Source organism: Triticum urartu, chromosome 1A (genome assembly GCF_056163025.1).
Source record: "Triticum urartu cultivar PI428250 chromosome 1A, HENAU_Tu73, whole genome shotgun sequence".
Classification (NCBI taxonomy): domain Eukaryota; kingdom Viridiplantae; phylum Streptophyta; class Magnoliopsida; order Poales; family Poaceae; genus Triticum; species Triticum urartu.
Window position 1 is genome coordinate 20,804,318 of NC_141873.1, and position 19,216 is coordinate 20,823,533.

The window sequence follows — 19,216 nt, forward strand, 5'->3', positions numbered from 1 at the left end:
GTTTAATTAATGCTGTTTTTCTTTCTTAATATGCATGCGTTCATTTTTTTTCGCCGTAAAAAATGGGCTCAGGCCAGCGTTGGGCGCACGTGCCGACCCAAATGCGGAAGCGAACATCCGTGTCCGTCTGGCCGACCCAAACGGACAAAAAGTGGACCAAATCGCCGTCCGTTTGGATCCGCCCGTTGGAGTTGCTCTAAGTTTATCGTCAAACAAAGTTTCTAACTATATAATTGTTCTGGCATATTATAAATGTTTTATTAATCAAATCAAAGATCTAAATCCTGACTTATAAACCCAGCCGAAAGTATTTACTTATTAGCGTTCCTCTTTTCAACTGGTAATAATTGAGTTCCTCTGTCCAGATTGAGATTGGGACGTGGATGCCAGTGCATCTAAACTGAAAAATTAATTTAGAAATTGCAAAAGAAAAATCCAAAATTCATGATTTTTTAAACAAACATGATATTGTGTTATACTCATGTGAAAAGATTCACGAAGCAATGACTTTCATGGTATTATGCGGAAAAGAAACCAAAATCGACACTATATAAAACATCCCGGATGAGATCCCGGACGTCATGAGGAGTTCCGGAATGGTCCGGAGGTAAAGATTTATATATGGGAAGTCTTGTTTTGGTCACCGGAAAAGTTTCGGGTTTTATCGGTAACGTACCGAGACCACCGGGAGGGTCTCGGGGGTCCACCAAGTGGGGCCACCAGCCCCGGAGGCTTGCATGGGCCAAGAGTGGGAAGGGACCAGCCCCTGAGTGGGCTGGTGCGCCTCCCACAAGGCCCAAGGCGCAGCTAGGAGGAGAAGGGGGAAACCCTAGGCGCAGATGGGCCTAAGGCCCACCCTAGGGCGCGCCCCCCTCTCCCCCTCTTGGCCGCCCCCCCTCCATCCCATCTAGGGTTGCCGCCCCCCTAGGGGTGGGAACCCTAGAGGGGGCGCACCCTCCTCCCCTTCTCCTATAAATAGTGGGGGTTTTGGGCTGCCCAAGACACACGATTTGATCTCTCCCTGGCGCAGCCCTACCTCTCTCCTCCTCGTCTCTAGCGGTGCTTGGCGAAGCCCTGCTGGAGTACCACGCTCCTCCACCACCACCACGCCGTTGTGCTGTTGCTGGATGGAGTCTTCCTCAACCTCTCCCTCTCTCTTTGTTGGATCAAGGCATGGGAGACGTCACCGGGCTGTACATGTGTTGAACGCGGAGGTGCCGTCCGTTCGGCACTAGGATCTCCGGTGATTTGGATCACGACGAGTACGACTCCTTCAACCCGTTCTCTTGAACGTTTCCGCATAGCGATCTACAAGGGTATGTAGATGCACTCTCCTTCCCCTCGTTGCTGGTTTCTCCGTAGATAGATCTTGGTGACACGTAGGAAAATTTTGAATTTCTGCTACGTTCTCCAACACTTTGCTTAAGCCAGATCTCCTTCTCGCAGTTGCGATGCTACCGCGAGCTCTTCCTCCATAGGCCCTCGGCCCATCGAGACCTCCGTAGCCGGTCTAGGCGCTTCTGAAGTTTGCGAACCTTCTTTGAGAGATTTCCAAATTCTCGCTCGCCCCAAGCTTCGTTTTTCTCGAGGCCAACTATTATTCAAACTTGTTCTGAGTTCGGCGACGATGAAGCAATGGTCTGACTCCACACTGCTTAAATGCTTGACGGAGGTGAACTGAAACAAATTCAGAAACCCCGCATTGGCAAGTACTAGATCCAACCTGGCTTTCACATTTGCGAGCCCAGGTTGTCTGTTATCCCATGTGTAGGGAATACCTCTCCATCCCAAGTCTTGTAAGGAACAATCGTCAACCGCGTCCCGGAACGCCCTCATCTGGTATTCCGGCCGCGCATTAACACTAAAATGCTCGCCTGCTTGCATCGTTTTATTAAAATCACCCATGCAGATCCATGCATCATGCGGGACAGCAAAAAGCGTGCGGAGAAACCGCCAGCTGTGATGTTACTCTGTTTTCCACTCGTGGCGCTTCTTAGAAACCAGTGAAACACCGAGTTTTATTATCCTGTTTGACAGATATATCAATGTGAGATTGGCTGAAATTATTCAGACTAACATCAACATCTTTAGACCAAAAAAGTCCGATGCCTCCACTAAGTCCGTCGCTGTCGACGGCATAACAACCAGAGAAGCCTAAAGTAAATTTCAGATTTTCCACTCTGATTAACGTGTGTCCGGAGGCGATAAGTGCCGCTGCCGGTTGTAGCTCCGGTGCCTCTGCTCGTAATTAGATTCCACTCTGATTAAATCAGGCGACACTGGCGACAGGTGATCCTCCGTACAATACTATAAACTCCAACTAGGCAAGGTTAGCACGTACTCTTTTCTAATCAATCTAAACTCTCATCTTAATTCTTATATGTGTCAGAAATTGCTCATCCGATTCTGTTATTTTGAGTGCATGATCTACTATGCTAATTTATTTTTAAATTCTTTTGATTATGCAATCTATGACGCTGTCATGAAGAGAAAAGCCCTCCTAAACACCATAAATATTGATTCGACTTTTAAGCATGCTGCTTAAAATGCTCAATCTACTGACATTGTTAAAGTGGCTAATGTGCTAGATCCAATTGAAGATAACTTGGTTCGAAATTTCATGATAATTTACACTTAATGGAGTTAGCTAGCAGCTAGGTTATCTTCTGATGAAATTGTTAATAATTTTAATATTTTTGGTGATTATAGGGGCAGATTTAAACTAATAGAAATGTAATCACTTATTTTAATAGCGTTGAAGTGACATATTATTCTAGTATCATGAAATTATTTTTTCGCACAGGACGATTTTCTTTAACTATCTTGGCTTGCCCCCCCCCCCCCCCCCTATACCCAAATTCTGGCTCCGCCCCTGGTCGTTCCCTTGCTGAAGGCACCACTTTGGAGCTCATTGTTCGTCTTACATGGCTTCTCCTCTTCGCGGTGGCCCGCCCACGGTTGAGGGTCCGACATCTTCGTAGTAGTGCTTATTGTGTTCCGGTGGATGGCTCCTTTTCGGCAGAAGACGGGTCAGCAGGGTCAGGCATGATACTTCGGAACTGGGATGTGAGTGTTATTTTCTCGGCACACCGTCACTTATTTCATTGCAACGATGCTCTTGAGGCGGAGCTACATGCGATAATGGAGGGGATGGCACTGACTGTCGAGCATACTACTCTTATGGTGGTTGTTCAATCGGATTTGACGACGACACTATCTGTTCTAACTTCTAATGAGTTGGACCGATCGGCATATGGGCATCTCATCTTAGAGATTAAGGTTCTCATGGTAGCAAGAGAGTTTATTCCTATGAAAATTTCTAGGGACCAGAATAGAGTAGCAGATCCTCTGGCAAATCATGGTAGAATTGATCATAGTACGGCTTGTTGGCTTCGCAGAGGCCATCCATGTATAGCTGAACTTTTGTCGGCTGATTGTAACTCTACAATTTTGGAATAAAACTCCCATTTTACTCGCAAAAAAAAAGTAGTGCTTATTGTGTTCATCTGATATTGGCTAGGATTTTGTTGGGGTAGTGTTGCTGTTATCAGCATCCTTGTATCCAGCCTTCGGTGGGTGTGGTGTGGTGTGTGTGTTTGTATCGACATGATTCGGTTGTTCGATGATGCTTTATCTATAAAGCGGGGGAAACCCTCTTTTGTAAAAAAGCATCATATGTAGATATCTATGCTATACTGCAATTGACAGTTTATACATGACAATGGAGCCCACACAAAGGAATAGAAGACAAGAAAATAAAGACCGTACCTTGAATTTTCTTAGCTTCTTGCAGTGCACCGCGGGCATGTCAGCAGACAAAAGCATCGGCCGAGCTCACCAAGGAAATCAATTAGCCCAGGGTACGGCTGTGCGTTTTCTCGTTTCCGGCCGGTTGAAAAGCTAGCTTTTCTTGGATCCAGCTGCCTGCCTTCAAAGCCAAATCGTATGCTCGTGTGTCCCAGCGGATAAAGCCAAGCATCTATGTGCCTATTTGCGAGCTATAATACTTTTATAATTTTGTGATACTTTGTGGATTTTTTAATAAAATAGCTGCATGCATCATTATGATGCAGAGGCCGAGGATACGCCTCTATTTTCAAAAAAAAAATTGCTGACCGACAGCCGCACATGTAGTCTTTATTAAAGGCTGGCCAATCCGACGTCCACGACATGCAGCCGCGCTAGTTTACTATGGGGAAGGACAGCATACACTCCCGCATGGGAGGTCCGTCAAGTCAAGACTGCACTTCCGCCTCAAGGCCGTCTTATATGAAACTTCAACGTTGAGGATTCCATGGCTCAGCACAGCCCGTCCTCCATCAACTGTCGATAGTAGCTCCCTCATCCTCCTCCATAGCCCCCTTTCCCACACACCCGTTCCTCTAGAGAACAACGGAGGTGCAACATGGGATGTGCCATGAATATTGAAATGCTTCAGTAGGAGATTCATAGGTTGGACAAGAAGGGGATTAGCGAATACCTAGATTGAATTGTAATTTTTGTTCAGATGTGTTGCAGCGTTGATGGAGCTTGAGGATGGCATGCAGATGAGATGCGGTGAGAGTTTGGAGGTGCGGGCGGAGGGATTTACCTGTTGGAGGACGACCTAAGGTAGTACATCCAATGGTTAAAGACTGTTAGCACGTACTTAGATCTGATGGTGACTTGGCTATTGTTTTCAAGAAATCAGGTGGGACAATAGGCTAGGACTCCTGAGGCATCAGGCGGCTACAGATAGTTGATAACGAGATCGGATGGACAATATGATTAGTTTTCTAGGATTAACGTGGACGCTTCATTATGCTTCCAATTAGTAAATATAAGATTGTTTTTGAAATTCAAACAGTTTTTAAATCAAATGAACATTTTTTCAAATTGGAGGTGAACACTTTTTGAATTCAAAATTTGTTCATCAAATTAAAAAAAAGGTTTATTTTTTTCAAATTATGAACTTTTTTAAATTCTTGATTTTATTATTTCATGAACATTTTTTAAAATCTTTGAAATCATGAACATTTTCCAAATCCATGAACTATTTTTTCAAATGATGAACATTTTCTAAATTTGCAAACAGTTTTTTACAAATTCATGAACATATTTCAAATCTTGACATTTTTTAAATATTTCAGAAACATTATTTTAAATTGCCTACGTTATTGGAATATTTTTAACAATTCCTAAAAACTCATGAACATTTTCTAATACATGAACATTGTTTTGAAATCATGAAATTGTTTTGAATCCCTGAGCACTTATCACTTGCCAAATTTGTTTTGAATTCATGAAGAAAAAAATCACAATTCACAACTTTTTTTAAATCCTGAGTTATTTTAATAAAGGAAGAAACATAAAACATAAAAAATAAAACATAAACAAAGAAAAAAGAAAGGGTCTTCCCACCTTGCACATGGGCTGGCCCATGAGCGTGCGCGGGGGAGTGGGTCGGGGTACGTGCTTCCCTGTTTTCAGGCACATAGGTCGCCATATAGGAGCTCCCTGTTGCTACTTGTCATGTGAGCTTCGATGGGCTGATGTGGCCTGGGCTATGTGCAATTTATTTTTTGCTCCAATGCTGGGCAGGCCACGCCCAGGTTGGACTTGTTGTAGCTTCGTGTGCACATACAATAAATGTCCATATAGTACTAAGCAATTTGTATCTAATATGACTATTTTTTTCAATTCAACGTGTTCCAAATTGCGATTACTCCAATGAATACAAAACCAAATTCTATCACATTGGAAATACCATTTATATATAAACGGCATGTCCTAATTGACTCATATTATATCAAAACTTGCTTAGTTTCATCATCTCAACCTAGCATTATCAAATTTGTAATTATTTTTTCCATGACATCACAATTTTGCATGTTCTTCTGAGTTTATTTGTGAAAACATAATGGTTAATGTTTATTAGTTGTCGCATGTGTATGTCTAAACTAGCATCTATTTATGAGAAGAGAGAGTAAACAATTGAAAATGAACTCATAAAGCATAACCTAGGTCGCTTTTAGACTAAATAACCGATCTGTCGAAAGCAGTACACACATGGTAGACGCAGGAGGGAGCAGGGGCATGATGATTTCACAAGTGATGGATACATTGACTACCTAAGTGTTGTGGACGTGGCCTACTAATACATGTCCCCCTTTTTCGATAAAGGCCTCAAATATGTTAGTCAAATCAATATATAGTACAGACACTGCTGAAAACTTAAGAAAATACATCGAAGTCCTAGGTCCAATCGTTTTCTTTTTTATGAGCACCCAGAAGTCGTGGCCAAAGGTTGTGGGCAAGTCCATCAAGGAGGCCAGAGAGATCATTCTCAAGGACAAGCCCGAGCCGACATCGTCGTGCTGCCAGCCGGGCCACCGGTGACCCGGGACTTGAAGCCCAACTGCATGCACATCTTCGTCGATACCGTCGCCAACACACCTTTCACTGGCTAGCTCTAGCTTTGCAGGCGCGAAGGAATGCTATATGCATGAGTAGAACACAAGTAAGTTGTGGGCGATACAAATCATACTGCTTACCAGCATGTCATACTTTGATTTGGCGGTATTGTTGGATGAAGCGGCTCGGACCGACATTACGCGTACGCTTACGCGAGACTGGTTCTACCGACGTGCTTCGCACACAGGTAGTTGGTGGGTGTCAGTTTCTCCAACTTTAGTTAAATCAAGTCTGGCTACGCCCGGTCCTTGTAAAGGTTAAAACAGCACAACGTCGCGAAGTGCATGCCGGGGCAACTCCTCTGCCCGATCTCGAACATCACCAGGTGGCTCGTCGTCGCTGTCCTACGCGCGTACTAGCTAGCTAGCTAGCCACTGTTGATGGAGCATGCATGCGGGTGCTGCTGCCGGCCGCGCGTGTGCTAGCTAGCTAGCTAGCCGCCGCTGCCCGGCGTAGGTGCTGGTGCTGCTGCCTGTCGCCGCTGGTCGCGCGTGTGCTAGCCAACCGCCGTTGGTCCGCGCCTCGTTATGGCTTCGCTCCGCCCCGCCCGTCATCGACTCGTCGCGGCCTCGCCTCGCCCCGGCCTCGTCTCGCCCCTCCCAACTGCGCCCGTCCTCACCTCACCGCACCCGGCCACGCCCGTCTTTGCCTCACCGTGCCCGGCTGTGCCCGTCCTCGCCTCGCCGCGCCCAGCCGTGCCCGTCTTTGGATTGCTGGGCGAGAGCTGCGGGGCAGTAGCAGCAGGATCGGGGCGAGCTGCGACGGCAGCGGCGAGCTGGCGTGGCGAGCTGCAGCGAGCGAGGTGGCGCAAGAGCTCGCCCTCGAAATGTTTGATGAAATGACGATGCGAACATGTAAAAAATGCATCTCGCGCCCGTTGGGCATACCAGCCGACCCAAACAGAAAAGAGGACGCGGACACGCGGACGGGCGACCCAAACGGATAAAATCCGTGTCCGTTTGAGTCGCTCCATTGAAGTTGCTCTAAGGCTCATAAACCTTGACGAGGGAGTATGCAGGTAGCCGATATGATCCACACCGAGCTACATGTCCATCGACCCTTGAATCACGTGGTACATTGTCGTCTTCTTTAGCAGCCCAACATGTTGTCTTCTACCAAATCAAGTGTGGCCAATTTAGGAGGCACCTCGTGTACCACGCACGCTGCATGCATGCATGTGCCAGAGCATCTTCTCTGCATAAGAGGCTAGCTCCACAATGAAACAAGTAGTCGTGCTCCACGCCTGCATGTGTGACAGTGTGAGAGCATCTTATCTTCTCTTGTGCTTGTCTCATGCATGTGGGAGCATCCTATCCCCATCTTCTCTCGTGATAGATCTTTCCTATAAATAGGCCTAGCGTTATGCACTCATACCAGTCAAGTTCAGAGTGAGCTCGAGGTTCATTTAGCTGCTGAGTAGTGTTGGGTATGTATTCCATATTTCCATTCTCACATGCTATCTGTCAATAAGTTTCTCTGTATGCATCATCGTCATGCAGAGGCCGGGATTATCCTCCTTTTCTAAAAAAGCTATATTACTAGCATTATGTTATTTTGATATGTAATTTGAACCCAAAGAAAAGAGATGAACTATTTGGGTCAACTATTTATTGTGATTTTTAGTCTGAACTGAATTATTTTGATCGATTGTTTGCAGCTCATGGAATCGAGGATGAGCTGCGCCGCCCCAAAAGCACCCACCGGAGAGGAGAAGAAGACGTCATGGCCGGAGGTAGTGGGAAAGTCCATCGAGGAGGCCAAGGAGATCATCCTTAAGGACATGCCTGACGCCAACATAGATGTCCTTCCTGCTGGCTCGGCGATGACCCTCGACTTCAGGACCAACCGTGTCCGCATCATCGTCGACACTGTCGCGACCACCCCTTCCATTGGTTAGCAAGCTTTGCGAGCGAGAGACAAAATGGATGCACGTATGCATGCTGATGAATAAGTAGTTTCAATAATCATGGATGAATAAATACACGCTGACCAATGGCGTGTGTCGATGTACTTATGGTTCAATGGACTTGACCAGTTATTTTTAATTTATGAGATGTGGCTTGTTGTTCATGTGTTTACTAAAATGCTCAAAAAATATGCATACTGTGGGCATGTTGCTGGATTATTTCAAGAATTTAGACCTAATGTGTCATTAGAATAAAATAGGCTAATCACACCTTAATCTAGTTAGAGAAGAACTTGAGCCCCATGAGATATCTTAAATGGAATCTTTCATGCTTTGAACAAACTTCTGAGATAAGAATTAGTTTTAGTGTGACCCTGTGCCTATCAACATTATTGTTGATGAGGCTTAACCTTTTGATCAAACCCTTTGCGTACAAATAAGAAACATGATATACACATGTTTTTTTTCTTTGATAAATGCATGAGATAAGTGTACCTATATATTAAGATATGAAGTTCGGTATGCTCGTGCTACCCAAGGACACCGCCTCCTGCCTACTGATCCTCCATGAAGCGCCTCTGATGTGGATACATTGCCTACGCCATAGAGGGCTGTGTGCTCGGGTGTTTGGTGATTGAACACCAGATTGTCACCGCCTTGAAAACATCGGCATCTACACCTCCAAGGCCCCGATTCCAAGGTGTGGACATGGGGATTCAAGGCGGTCGTGGTTGAAGATCATTAGGCTCTGAAGGTGTTATCTCGCATGCTTGTGTTGAGTCGAGATCGTCTACTATTGGTGGAAGTCTAGGGAGTACTCCCAATGGATCGGATAGGGAGAGATGAAGATTTGCTGCTCATTGTGTTGGTGACTCGCAATTGCAGCCTCGGCAAGCGGGGGTGGCAGCACTGGAGGACTGCATTTTCGGTGGTGCTCCTCGAGTACCGAGTCTCGATTCCCAGGGTGAAAGCCCAAGGTCTGGCCTTTATTGGTTGTACATGACAACGGTCTTATTGAAGGCATTGTTTTTGGGTGAACTCGAACTTTCTCCAGGGTGAAGATCCAAGATCTTTGATCGAGCAACGACTACGCTGGTGCATTGTTTCCTTCTTGGGGGCGTTGCTTTTGGAGAACCTCTTTTGTGTTCCGGATGTTGTCTTCGGTGGTGGTTAGAGTGCTACTGATGCTAGTGATTCATCACCGTGGCAGGGTCTTTTTTCTTCTGTTCCTTTTATTTTCTTTTTTGGATGTGTGTATCCTTGATGCTTTTGGACATCTTGTTGGTATAGAGACCGGGTGTAATTGGTATCTTCACCATATTAATATGTTCCCTTTGTCAAAAAAATTAAGATAGGAAGTAAGAATTATATACAAATAACCACCACATAAACGGCAGCCCAAACTTTCCATTCCGTCATCGCAACACTAAGTAACTACTCGCTTAAGACTATCTGTCCCCACCTTCCGCGACTCAAGGCAATGCTGGTGAATTTTATCGACTACTTATGTATGAAGCAGAGAAGTGTCCTTGAACACCCTTGTGCTTCTCTCAAGCACATGCATCATAGCGAGCAGGGGATCAACCAGTTGACCCCTGTTCTCAGCTTGGGAGGGATGCCCTGTTGAAGAGCAGACCACCAGGTGAGGACGTTGCCGGTAGCACTGGACGTCTGGTTCGGCAGGAAGATCCATCTCAGGATGTGAGACCAGACCTCACTCGCAAGCACACGAAGCATCATTAGGTGCTCGGTCGTTTCCTTATGTACACATCCCTCTTTTTTTGGATATTTTCTTGGTAGTGAATTAGTGATTAAACTTTTTAGAGGAAAGGTATTTCTGTCCGGAATTGCTGATTAAAATTGAGCTGTGAACTTGGGATTGCTCGGAAATTACATGCATGGCATTGAGATATGCACAAATTTAATTAATTAGGCTTGTCTTAATATACCCTGGCTGGAACTTCACAGTTTGGTACATGTACATAAATAACTGGCCGATCAAGCACACCATTTTTTGAAAGAAGGATTACCCCCGATCTCTGCATTAAAATGATGCATGCATCCATATTATTATACAAAGTAGCCATCAAATACATAGTTCGATACAAGTTGGCAAAACGAGTTAAAATAAAATAAAAGTTTCCACAACACCGATTAAGCACACATGACTTGCATACTTTTTTATCTCTCCTTATTCATTTACTCGTGAGCCAGCATCTATGTATGCAGGCCACAGCAAGCCAGCAAGAGCTATCCACCTATCCAACATGGGGGGTCTCGGCGACGGTGCCCACGAAGATGCGGACACGGTTGGGCCTCAAGTCCTCGGTCACGGTGCAGCCGACCGGCACCACCACGATGTCGGCGTCGGGCTTGTCCTTGAGGATGATCTCCTTGGCCTCCTTGATGGTCAGCCCGACCACCTCCGGCCACGATGACTTCTTTCCACCGGCGAGGTCGTGGGAGGAACTCATCTTCATAGCACTGGTTGATAACTTAATTGAGGCGGAGTGAGGTATTTCAGCAACAAACTAAACAAAAAGATCAGTTGCAGTACACCTAGTTGCTACTCACCGATTGATGGACGGTCTTCTCCGAGCTGATGGACGCGCAGACGGCCGATGATATTCGATGATTGGCAGGCTAGCGAGTTGCGCTGTGCGTGAGGATTGATTTGCATAACACATTGGTCGAGTGATGCCATGGTACGTTCTGGTAGCAAGGTACACGTGCCACATGACTTGCATGCAGAGCTTCTTCGTCGGCACATCCATTAAGTTTGGGTCAAGCAAGCAACCTACAGGTAGCTGGCGAATTGATATGGTCTTGAATGCTTACTTCCATGTACGCGATAAGAGATAATATTTTCAGGTATTCTAAAATCATAATCTATTAATATTAAGGATAATAATATTATCTCTCCCGAAAACTATGAACTTATTATAGCGTAGTCTCCTGAAAATCATGGACTTACTATAATCTCTACTTCTAATGGAGCAGTTGGTAGTCTCGCTTCCAGGTTTTTTTTCGTCCCGGTTTTTTTTCGTCCCACCTCCCACCGTCATGTTTCTTTGGTTTTTTTCGTATGGTTTTTTCACCTCCCCACGATCGGTCCGCTCACACACCGCCCACAGAAACAATCCATCGCCACCCACGACTCCCTCACCCTGACTAGGGTTCCTAGCCCTATCCTCCGCCGCCGTTGCGTGTTCCCGTCTGACATCGCCCGAGCGCTTTGTTGACCTCGCCGGGAGCAGCCAGCTGGATCACGCCGCCATGCCTCCCTCTCTCCCTTCTCTTCTTTTCCCCTACCTCTCTCTCTCCTCTGAACTGCTCCTCTCTGCAGGTGCCACCATGGCCGCGTCTTGGAGCTCGCCGCCGTGGGCTGCGCGCCCCTTCGATGACAGCCTTCCTCGCCCACGTCCAGGTCCTCTCAATCCTAATTTGACGAATGGGAGCGGAAGCTGCAATGTCAAGATCCGCAAGCAGGACATGAACCACCTTGCCATGAATTTCCTCGTCACATTAGGATTCATCGACGCCACCAACAGGTTCTGTATCAATTCCGGCACCCAACGTACTGTATGCCCACACGTTTAAATCATGCCGCTCTTACTCCTGCAATACTCCAAGAATAGTACTTGAGATTTAGGCAGCAGTGGGCATGGTAATTAATTTTTATTTAGTTGGTTCAGTTACTATCATTGGAAGTGCCAGACAGATCTCGCCGTCAAGAGTAGTGCTGCAGGGTCATTCACCTGGTTGGCCTCTTATGTAACTGGTGTTGTTGTGTCCATGTGGAAGGAGAGCCCGCTTCTCCGGGACGCCGGCGCTGACATGCTCACCGTAGGCGACGTCATGGCGGTGCTCGACTTCAGGGAGGAGGTCGGCAACCACCACTTCTTGGACCAAGTAAAGCTTTGCTCGCCATTGAAATAATCTCGTTTCTTGTTTTTTCTCTTTCTGATATGATTGATGATTTATTCCATTTGCACAAAAGGATTCTCGAGGAAATAGCACAAGCTAATTCAAAATCATCTCTTAGTTGATCAAGCATGTAATCATAAAGTGAAGGTAGAGAAGTTTGGAATAGTAACCTCGTGGTTTCATTACCCACGCATTGGAGATCCCATGCAAACTATTGTGATTTGTGAGAAGTTTCAGAAATTTGCAATTTGTGAGCGGGTACTAAGTTCTTTCTCATGCAGTTACATTGTTGTCCTGTGCTACATTCTCCTTTGATCCTGTAAGCAAAAGGCAATATATATACTGTTGGACCTTGAAGCTCCAAGACATCTTATGTTTTGTATGTACTCCCCTGGTTATTTAGCAAATGCCAAAAAAGTGTGTTGTTTCTGTCATGAGTACATCGTTTGGCTGGGAGTTTTTCCTACTTGTTATAAATATTAGGAACTTAAGCACATAACGACGTATCGATCCTGTAAGCAAACATCCTATATGGTGTGCTCTAACATTTTCTTTGATATAGTTTTATTAACAAAATAACGGTGCCCAAGTCACTTCTAATAAAGAGCATGTGCTCGTGTAATAGTACACTCATAATTCATTGTGATCAAATGTACACAGAGTTTGCAGAAGCTATGGAAGCAATGGTAACTTTCTTACTTGGGAAAACTGCATTAGATAACGATGATGATGACAGTGGTAAATTGTCTGAATCTATAAGCACATTATGTGGAAGCTTGCATGCTAGGATTTATTCCTAGAAGTTCTTGCACAAAGGACATTTCCTGATTTAAAGCCAACTATGTTATATTTTGATGGTAATGCTCCTTTTTTCAAAATTACCAGATCCTTCATGAAAAGAACTATTGATGTGACTTTTTCTATACATGTGGTGATGCTAAGGCTCAGTTTGAACTACAAAAGTTCGTGGATAACTATGTCAGTTTTATTTCTACCTTAGTAAAATTGAACTGAAATAGTATCAGAAGTTGACGTGCTTCCATGTACTGTAATTTTCTTATACTCTGACCCATATTATTGTGTTTTTTCAGCGTAAAAATGTCATAAATACAGTCACAAACCCATCAGATCTATGCTATGGATGCCGTGGTGATTGCTGGAACGGAGGGTTCCTGGGATGATGAGAAGGTATGCAGATTCATACTGTTCCAGGTTCAGACTGAAATCTAAACTAATGAATGTAGAGTTGTAGACACAATATTTTTGTTGATGCTGGTCATCAAGTAATTCATGAAGTTGGGATGGGGGGGGGGGGGGGGGGGAGAACATTATGGGGAGTATTGAATTAGCCGAAAACGCAGAGTTCGTAATTTAGTTTTTAGATTGGAATGTGCTATGCATTACTAAAAGAGTTTTTTTTTCTGGAGATGAATCTAAATGGTCTGACGGTCTGAGTACTCGTCGGCATGACGAGGTGACTACAGATCCACCATAACATGCAAGTGGCAATGCTCCAGGACAAGCAGGTCAAACTATTGTCCAAATAATTTTTTGTACGATTGGAAGTGCAAGCATTTCTCCAAGATGGTTTGGTCCTGGTGTTCATGCAGCCGGCGATGGCATACCTTCACAGAATGGAGTACGGCGTAGGTGTTCAAGGGTTGTATCAGGCCGCATGGGAAGAACCTGAAGTTGCAAGTGGATACGGTCAAGAACATAGTTAAAGGTGATATGGGAGATAAGTTCCATAGGCAAGCTGGATTGAGGCTTGATGAGCCGAACCCAAGGGACGTGCTTAGTTTCTACCACAAAATTCTATCATTCACATCAACGGATGTTGCAAAGTAAGTAAAAAATGTACTAGAGTCAGATATTTGTTGGCAACGGCTCATTGGGTTTGTTCAAATCAATGTTACTTACACTAGCAGGAAGTGGTTCAAGCATACTTATCCAAATCTTATAATCCTGAGGGAGAAGACTTTGTGAAGGAGTTCAGGCTGAATGGCCAGTTAACAAGAATCGGGTGGATCTGCGTGTGGTGGATGATCGTTTACAAGGAATGTTGAATGTATGGTTCCTGCAGATGTTCAGGTGGCGCCACGTATTCGACCTGCGATTTGTGGTAAGTTCCGAAATGTACAGTGAAAATCGGTCTTTGAGATACAGATAAATTGGTTTTGCACATAAAAAATATGCACAGTGAAACAAAAGCAGCAGACATATGCAATCTATTTGCTGAGCTGCATCACTAGCTCAAACAGATGCATACAGTATTATGTGCTGATCTTCTTAGATGGTTGATATATCAATTTTTAAACAAGAAATGGTCATAATGAAGTCATTTTAGGCCACCGTAGTATTTAATCTCGCAATGGAGTAGTATTTAAGATTGCGAGATTAAATTTCTAACATGCATGGGCAGGGTGGGGTGGGGCAACACGTGTGGCGGTGCGCGGGGTGGAGGATAGGTTGGCGTTGGAGGGGGTCACAAGAGTCGGAGGAGGGGACAAAGTGGGGAGCACAATATGGTGCATGTAATATTCAGCCGGTGCAAACACGCGTCAAAACGACTGATGTTTGGTCGCTGCCATATCATTATTATTATTATTTTTATAAAGTGGGTATATATTCGAAGGATTTTAGACATATTGTTTAATGTGTACGGCGTTTTGGATCTCGGCAAACAAATTTATAAAGTGCTAGCTCACATTGCGGCATTTACATTGGTAAGTCAAAGGTTTGCTTTTCCATAGTTTTATAAACAATGAATATTTATGCAGACACGTAGCAGCTTAATTAGACAAAGGGTGGCCTTGAATTAAAGGGTGATAATGCTCTCATGTCTGCCCTCTATCTTCCTATATTCGCAGTGCAATATCATGTAGGGCATGTTCATTTGAATACATTTTTTAGAGGTGCATGAATTGCCGATGGTAGAACTCTTTTATTCGCCCTTCGGATTTACACCCCTACTACCTGGTTTGAAGGATCATCTTAAATATATATTTTCAGTGTATGCCTTTGATTTTCGAAATGATCTTTACATTGTTTTCTTGCATAAGCTTTGATTTAAAAAACTTTCAATGTTATAGGAGAGACAAAGAGCAACAAGTCACATTAGATATTGTGTAGTATAAACATTCGTTATCTGCTGATGTGTGCATATGTGCTTGCTACCACTGCTGTGTCTGGAAGAGAAAAGGAAACCAGAAGGGACATCACTATAGATACATGTGCGTATTTGCTGCCGCTGTTGGTGTATGTGTATGTGCTTGCCAGTTGCCACCGCTACTGTGTCTGGAAGAGAAAAAGAAGCATGTATGGTGGGAGGTGAATTTGCACTGACCCATCTAATGTGTATGCCGTGTACTGTTTGACTTCAGTTCAGTAATGCCACAGTACCTCCTCTAATTTGTTGGTGGTGCTGCTGCTACTGCAGCGACAACCAATGCGTAAAATAGAGGCTGCAACTTTGGTACTTCAAAGAGGAAAGGAAAACATGACTGTTTCATGGTGAGTTAAGTAGTGGCTTAACCGAACCTGCAGTCTTACAAGAGCATTGATTGTCTAATTAATGACCAAGCTGTTGTTTGTTAATTTTGATTTTGATTGTACTTCTGAAAACATAGATGTAGTAATATCATTATAGCAAATATTGTGGTACATTTCTTACAAAGGTCGAGCAGAGCTCCTAAATGTCTTGAAATTTAGTTGCTCATGAAACAGAGTTATTATTGTCTTAGAAACAGTGAAGTCACTGCCATCGCCATGAGAGTGGAGCAGCATCACTATAAGATGTGGCGGATTGGTGGGTCCCGGATCAAAAAGTGCCCAAGACTCGCGCAACCAAGTTTTCTGGAGGCCGAGCAACATGACATAGCCACGGACAAAATGGAGGAAGGGAAGGGTGTGGAGGAGAGGGGAATTTACCACTTCGCGCAATGGCAACGTTACGTGAGGGGCATTCATCTTCCACCTGAGCCGCATATGCAACTAATTGTTCAATAAACATTCTTGCAAGAGCAAGAGGCTCGCCACTGTTGGTCGTTAGTACTCTTGCTTATAATTTCTTCACTTCAACTTATAAGGAAACATAGTAATGCTTGATGCACGACTTGATACCTTCAAGGATAAGCTGTCTGGAAAGCTTCTACCTGATCAGCGAGGTAGTTGCCATAATACTACCTGATCATTAGACTCACTTTTACTTCTATTCTCTTTCCTTTTTACATGATTATTTAACATTGACACAGGGATTCCATAGTGTATTCTCTCCAATGGAGTCGATATAGCCATATACCATTCTTCAGAGAATGGAATAGGTGAGTAGAACAAAACTATAGGTGCAAAGAACAAGCATGATATATGCCGATGTACCGAATACATTTCATGCAGTGAAGTAAAAGAAAAAATGTATCAGAGAAGTTCTTTACTAAGTATCTTGCATGTACAGAACGATTATTGTTATTCCTCGCTGATCAATGATAAAAGATATTGAACATTGCAATATGGTATTTTCATCCTCCCTTTTATTAGGTTATAATATGTTCAACATAATTTTGAAGATTACAAGATGGTAATTTTTTCTTAAGCCCGTAGCAACGCATGGGCACTCTACTAGTATTATTTAACTACCGAGTTACCGGAAGGATGATAATATTATCTCTCCAGAAACCTATGGACTTATAATAGTGTAGTCTCCAGAAAATCATGGACTTACTATAATATTATTTAACTACTGAGTTACCGGAAATTCATAGGAGCACGAAGGTGCCCGGTCACGCATCGGCCAAGCCCTGCCCTGCCGCTTGATTGCCTCGCGATTCGTGAAGTAATTGGATCCTGCACGAGGGCATAGTAAGTTTTATGTTTCCATCGTTGAAACTTACAATTTGCTAATTGAGACTTGCGGTTTCTCGCTCACTCTTACCAAGTTTCATAGATAAATTTTTAAGGCATTTTATTATTGGTCATCAGCACAAAAATCATGATTTTACCGGTCGCCCGTACTATGTTTCAAGAGTTGAAACATAACATTTATTTTCAAAAAAAAATCAAAACATATTCAAAATGGATCTTATTAGAAAGCCCTCATCACGAGAAACACGGATTGAAAACAGAACTTAGTTTGGGCATTGCGTTCAAAAGATATAAAAATTTGAAAATTAAAGCGAAAAATAAATGCACGCGTTAGGGACTCAGTGCCCTGAGACTGAGTGACACAAATCCACGTCCGCCTAGCTACATCCCTGAGTGTATTTTTTGGGTCACGAACGACATGGTACTGGATATCATGTGCTTTTGGTGTGGAGATATGTGATACCTGTGTTTTACTCTTTCTTTTTACTAATGCCATTTGAGTTCCACTCTCACAATGCAAGGACAATAATGGGAAGGAAACATATGCTTTTTTATAGAAGACAACCCAAGAAGAGTCCAGCTTTGAATTAACAAAGTCATCAACCGCCCAAGGGTTACATAAGGCCAACAAAAACAATGGCCACAAAATACATGGAGGTGGAATTGTAGCTTACAACACAAAGACAGAACGAGTAAAAGAAATATAACTGTAAGCACAGCTAACCTGTGTGTCGCCCACCACTCTCATGATCCTAAATCACTAAGCAGAACAGATAGCCAAAGGAGTCTCCAAACGCTAGAGAGAACGTCGGCAAGCTGACTCCACCGGGCTTGGGTGACAAAGATCCTTCCTTCTATGTTACCTAAGAGAGTCACCACACCGTCGGTAAGAAGAGGTGCTCCCCCGAGAGCTAGGCAAGGATCCGACCTCGCAAAACACGGATGGTCAGAACAAACACTTCTCCCAAGCCAAAAGCACACCTTGCCGGCTTCGCTGGAAGTTCTGTGATCGATGAGCGTCTTTTAAATGACAGTCACTTGCAGAAAGAGATATTGCTTGGTTTTGTAATAGACTAAGTAACAGTGTTGGAGTGAATTGATCTCTTACAAGGATAGCTTGGTTTGTTTTGGCTGAGAGCCATAGTTGTTGCTCTGTTTTGCTTGTTTCATGGGAGGGCTAGCCCATGGCATACTGGTTGTTTTCGTTTTTTCGCTGAACCAGACACATATGCGAGTGTATTATCAATTTTTTTAAAAAAAATCGAGAATTGTTTTGTTAGTTTCAAATAATGTTCGCACTTTCGAATGTATTTTTTTGGAATTTCAAAAGCGTTCCTATTTTTGAAAAAAGTCTAGACAAGTGCAAAAAATGTTCAGGGCAATTGAAAAACAAATTGGTTTAATGTTTTTGTTCGGATATTTCTGATTTTTTGGAATTCCTAATTTGTATGAGTTATTCAAAAAAACTATCATGTGCAAATGTCCTCATTCTTTTTAAGAATGTTCGTATTTTGAAAGATATGAACATTTTTATGAAGTTTATGTATAATTTTTAAATGATGATTTTTTATATATTTTATGAACAAGTATGGAAAAATAAAACCCTGAGCGAAAAGCATGCATAGAAGAATGAAAGAAAGACAAAAGACAAAAATTAAACAGGCTGAGCCGGGAATTGTACGAACCGTATGTAGTAGCTCTGAAGTATGCTTTTGAGCATACATCAGCGCTGAACTTCAAAAGATTGAAAACCTGAAAAAAGAAAAAAAAAAGCCATTACCGCCATCTATCTCTCATCACTCAACTATGCTTAAAGTTGTGGCCACCACCGCAGTCGGGCTGGGTGGCACTTTGTGTTGATGGCTCTTTTTCGAGCATGGATGACCGGGCAGCAGTCGGAATGGTCTTACGAAGGGAAGATGGCTCGTTGATTTTCATGGCATATAGATACATATTTCATTGCAATGACACCCTTGAAGCGGGAATACATGCGATTATGCAAGGGATGGCACTGGCCATTCAACATTCGAATTTTCCGGTGGTTCTACAGTCAGATTCTGTTAATGCTTT

The 19,216-nt window shown here is 43.6% G+C and overlaps 2 protein-coding genes and 1 pseudogene across 10 annotated transcripts; 2 read left to right on the top strand and 1 right to left on the bottom strand.

Moving 5' to 3' along the window:
- The first annotated feature begins 7,781 nt into the window (after positions 1–7,781).
- Positions 7,782–8,507, top strand: LOC147988559 (subtilisin-chymotrypsin inhibitor-2B pseudogene; annotated as a pseudogene).
- A 1,890-nt stretch (positions 8,508–10,397) lies between these two features.
- LOC147988560 (subtilisin-chymotrypsin inhibitor-2B-like) lies at positions 10,398–11,046 on the bottom strand. Its single transcript, XM_087543189.1, has 2 exons — positions 10,934–11,046; positions 10,398–10,843 (listed from the first exon to the last, which is right to left on the bottom strand). Exons 1-2 carry the CDS (start codon positions 11,044–11,046, stop codon positions 10,618–10,620), a joined length of 339 nt encoding a protein of 112 aa, XP_087399315.1. The 3' UTR covers positions 10,398–10,617.
- Positions 11,047–11,367: 321 nt separating this feature from the next.
- On the top strand, positions 11,368–16,493 carry LOC125521241 (uncharacterized). 9 transcript variants are annotated; one of them, XR_015617188.1, is made up of 6 exons: positions 11,636–11,910; positions 12,055–12,271; positions 13,378–13,474; positions 13,804–14,130; positions 14,212–14,408; positions 16,030–16,493. XR_015617188.1 is itself a non-coding variant. In XM_087544647.1 (4 exons), exons 1-3 carry the CDS (start codon positions 11,636–11,638, stop codon positions 13,465–13,467), a joined length of 582 nt encoding a protein of 193 aa, XP_087400773.1. In that variant the 3' UTR covers positions 13,468–13,474; positions 13,714–13,813. The 9 variants fall into 9 exon arrangements, 2 of the variants coding, with proteins under 2 accessions (XP_087400773.1, XP_087400784.1); XR_015617183.1 differs by having other exon boundaries at positions 14,215–14,408; positions 16,013–16,493; XR_015617181.1 differs by having other exon boundaries at positions 14,215–14,408.
- The last annotated feature ends 2,723 nt before the right edge of the window (positions 16,494–19,216 follow it).